Here is a 3,581-nt window from a genome sequence, read left to right as displayed (position 1 = left end):
TCCCTACAAAATTTTGAAGGAGGATAAATGAATACAAAACAGATTTTAAAACATCTTCTTTATAATATTACGAAAGCATCACTAGGTGGCTAAAAATGCAATAGCCAAAATAATGACTAAACACAAATTTTCAGAAAAGTCTGTTTTGCTTTGTTTCTTTGTTTCCCCCCGTATTTTGAGAGGAGCAAACAATAAAGCTAATATCTTATTGCTGTCTTACTGCTGGGAGAATCCAATTCTGTTGAAATGCTGTCTCTTTAGATTCCAAGGAAGTTAAGGGAACATTATTATGTGATGGTACATAAAAATCAGGAAAATGTTCTATTTAGAAACAATTCTCTTGATTACTGGATGTTATTTTGACGCAACAGATAATGTATAGTCTTCTCTTTTTTTGTTATTTAGTACGGATATTTGTAGCAAAATATTTATCCCTTAGATATTTGTTTCCTTCATTTACTTGCTCCTTCACAAAAGTGGATATCGTCAGTGACATTTGCATAGAAAAAATGTTAGCAGAAATATCACAGCCATAATCATAAGAAATAAAAGATGGAGAATAAATTATGCTCTTTAGGGAATAGAATAATATTTTTCTGGAAGCAGCAGCATGGTTTTAATGATCCATATGTTAAGAAAATATCAAAATAACTAGAAGATAATTGTAGTGTTTAAGCTTTTTCTAGATTCTTTGGAGCCTTGACTTCTATATTTCTCGTTTAAGTTATTCATTAAAGCTCAGATCCTGTAAAGCACTTAGTAACATACTGAAAAATAAGGTTATGCTTATTGTTTTGGTTGATAAGGGCATTCAGGTAAGGCGTATTCAGATCCATGTGGTTTTCAGTTCAAATTATGCATTTAACTATCCATCATGAAATGGATTTAATAGCTACCTGGTGCCCAGTTTAGGTATCTGAAAGGATTGGCACCAGTCCATTGCCATCCACTCTTTAAATCCAATCTGTTAAGTCCAGTCCACAGTGAAGAATCAATTCCTTCAGTTAATCCTAAATGGCCAAAAGAAATTAAATGATTCAGTTCACTATATCTATACTAATCAGTAAAACTACCACTTTGTAAATTACTGAAATTCTCCCATAGAATAGGACTACACATTCCTAAAAATACTTCAGAATTTTCTCATAGGATAATACAATGTTACTTCACAATTTACCATCAGGTTTTGGCAAGAAACTGTATCCCTAATTTCTCACAAAGCTCAGTGTAACCCATATAGATCTGTAATATGGAGCAAGAGACTCCTGTTAGGTAAAACATGCACATCTGCCTAAAATTGAAGCTACCTGGATAAACAAGTCACTAAAACAAAAGGACTTGTAATCAGCGTAAATAGAGCCCGGGATGGGGCTGTCTTCTGGGAGAGTAGAAAGTAGTCAATGAGCTGCAGGAAGGACTCACAGCTGGGATTTACCTGATTCACAGCCAGGCATTAATGAGAACACCAGGCAGTAACAGTAAACTGCCACCAAGTTAAGCAACAAGCCTGCTTAGGGAGAGCCAGCAGACAACCCCAAGGAAGTCACCTGACTGGAAGAGGCAGGGCCTGGAAGATGTATAAACTAAAGGCAAGAGCAGTCTAACCCTGCAGGCTACCAAGCCAGATGAAGGGATGGAGCCTGGACGCCCAATCTGGTGTAGTGGGCTGAGGTGAGAGGGTTCAGCTAGAGGAAAGGGGCAGAGGGTGAGACCCCCAACAAGAGAACAGGGGCTTGAAGCCCCCTGACATTGACCCTGGGCATAGGGCGCCACCTGAATGATGACTAGTAACACCTGAGAGGCATGGCAGGTAGCCCATAAGGCATCTGGTGTCCCAGGGCAGCACATACAGGTCAGAAGGACCCAACTTCAATTGAGAGCAGGATTGAGACCAATAGGTTCTGAGAGGGATCCATGGTCAGGCAGATGGACTAAGGCCCACTGTAGGACCCCAGGGGCGGTTTCCACTTTCCTATTTGGGTTGTTCCAACCAAGGAATAGCAGGCGAGAAGAAGGGAGGGCACCCTAGAGCGGGCACCAGAAAGGATCAGTGAGGTCACCAGGGGGCATCAGGGCTGCCCGTGGAATCCGGTCCTACTACATTATCCTTCAGTCAGTCTGGAAATCCATTGAGTAATTTCAGCAATGTAGTTACAAGCATAAAACAAGGTCTTTCCAGAAGGACCCATATTTAGGTCAGAGAAAATAGCTGAATTTTGGGGCTTGGTGAATAAATTAAAAAATAAAAGGAAAAGAAGGTGATTTTATTGAACAAACATGTCAGTCCTCTGGATCATGTTGTACATGTAAGAGGCTAGTCAGATGCCTGATTATTCCATTTTTGGCTAATGAGCCCCATTTGAGAGCAACACAAGTTGTTACAAGTTTCAAAGATCCATATGTTGTCTAACTTGGAGTCTAAATTTACAGCATGCTGCTTTCCTCTTTTTCATTTTTGCTTCTGGATCAAAGCCACTTCATGTTGAGCTCTACCCAGTGCCAGATGTTCCCTCCAGATTGGACAGGATTCTGCATGCTCCACCCAGCTTTCTACATTCATGCTGAATGACTTCATATAATGTTTTCACATATCATGGTACCACCATAGAGGGAGAGTCCACTTTTTAGAACCATCTCAAATCTCATTATACAAAATATTCTTCGGGATATGGTCCTCTCCCATTCTCCTTACATGGCTGATTCTTCGCAACCTTTTCTCCTTGAGAGTGGTTTCTATGCATGTCAGTCCTGCATGCCCCAGTACCACTGTGCTTGATATTCTGTCTTCCCATTTTATTTTCAGGACACATGTGGAAGCTGTTCATCCTCGTGATATGCCTAGCATATGTAATCCATGTTTCTGAATCATAAATCAGGGGTGACAGATTCATATCTATCATAGCTGATTGTTTGCTGCTATTCTATGCATTTTTCTGTCATACAGACAACCCCCGCTTAGTGCTCTTATTTGGTTCCTGAAAAACCGATGTTAAGTGGAACTGAAAACATTTGGCGACCCAAGATGGCAACCGCAATTGATTTTAATGACCCAGGATGGCTATTGCAAGTGTTATAACAAAACTTGCTGAGCGCTAAATGAAATCAGGTATCAATTTCAAATGAGTGTTATAGCGAAACAGTACTAAGTGAAACAGTGTTAAGTGGGGGTTGCCTGTAGCCCAAAATTCTTAGCTGCTTTTTCTGATTCTGTCAGTCAGTTCAGCCTGAAAGTCAAGATTTCTGCTGACTGTAGAACTCAAGTACCAAAAACTGTCAATGACACCACAAGATTTATCCTCCAGAGTGATGTCAGATATTGGTTTTTTCACCCCTTGGTACATATCAGTCTTCTTGAGACTAATTGTCATCCCAAAGCTCTTGCATGATTCAGAAAATCTGACCAAGAGATTATATGCAGGGATGATTCACCAAGAGCAACCAAGGTCACACCATTCTACAAACAGGAAATTTCTCAGAACAAGTTCTTTCACCTTGGTTTTCACTCCAAACCTTGTGATGTTGAACAAGCCTCCATTTAGTCTGGTTCACAGACAAATGCCATCATTGCTGTCCTTAAATGC

General features: G+C 40.2%; 1 protein-coding gene across 1 annotated transcript in view; it reads right to left on the bottom strand.

Moving 5' to 3' along the window:
• LOC102382922 (macrophage mannose receptor 1) overlaps window positions 1-3,581 on the bottom strand; it is a gene marked incomplete at its 3' end in the record, with an annotated part of 64,416 nt that overhangs the window by 39,778 nt on the left and 21,057 nt on the right. Inside the window, exon 5 of the mRNA XM_014526090.2 lies at window positions 897-1,010. Within this exon, the coding sequence (XP_014381576.2) occupies window positions 897-1,010 (114 nt within the window). The remainder of the gene's footprint in view (window positions 1-896; window positions 1,011-3,581) is intronic.

This window comes from Alligator sinensis, unplaced genomic scaffold (assembly GCF_000455745.1).
Source record: "Alligator sinensis unplaced genomic scaffold, ASM45574v1 scaffold995_1, whole genome shotgun sequence".
Classification (NCBI taxonomy): domain Eukaryota; kingdom Metazoa; phylum Chordata; order Crocodylia; family Alligatoridae; genus Alligator; species Alligator sinensis.
The sequence above is the reverse complement of the archived record's forward strand: the minus strand, read 5'-3'. Positions and strand labels throughout refer to the sequence as shown.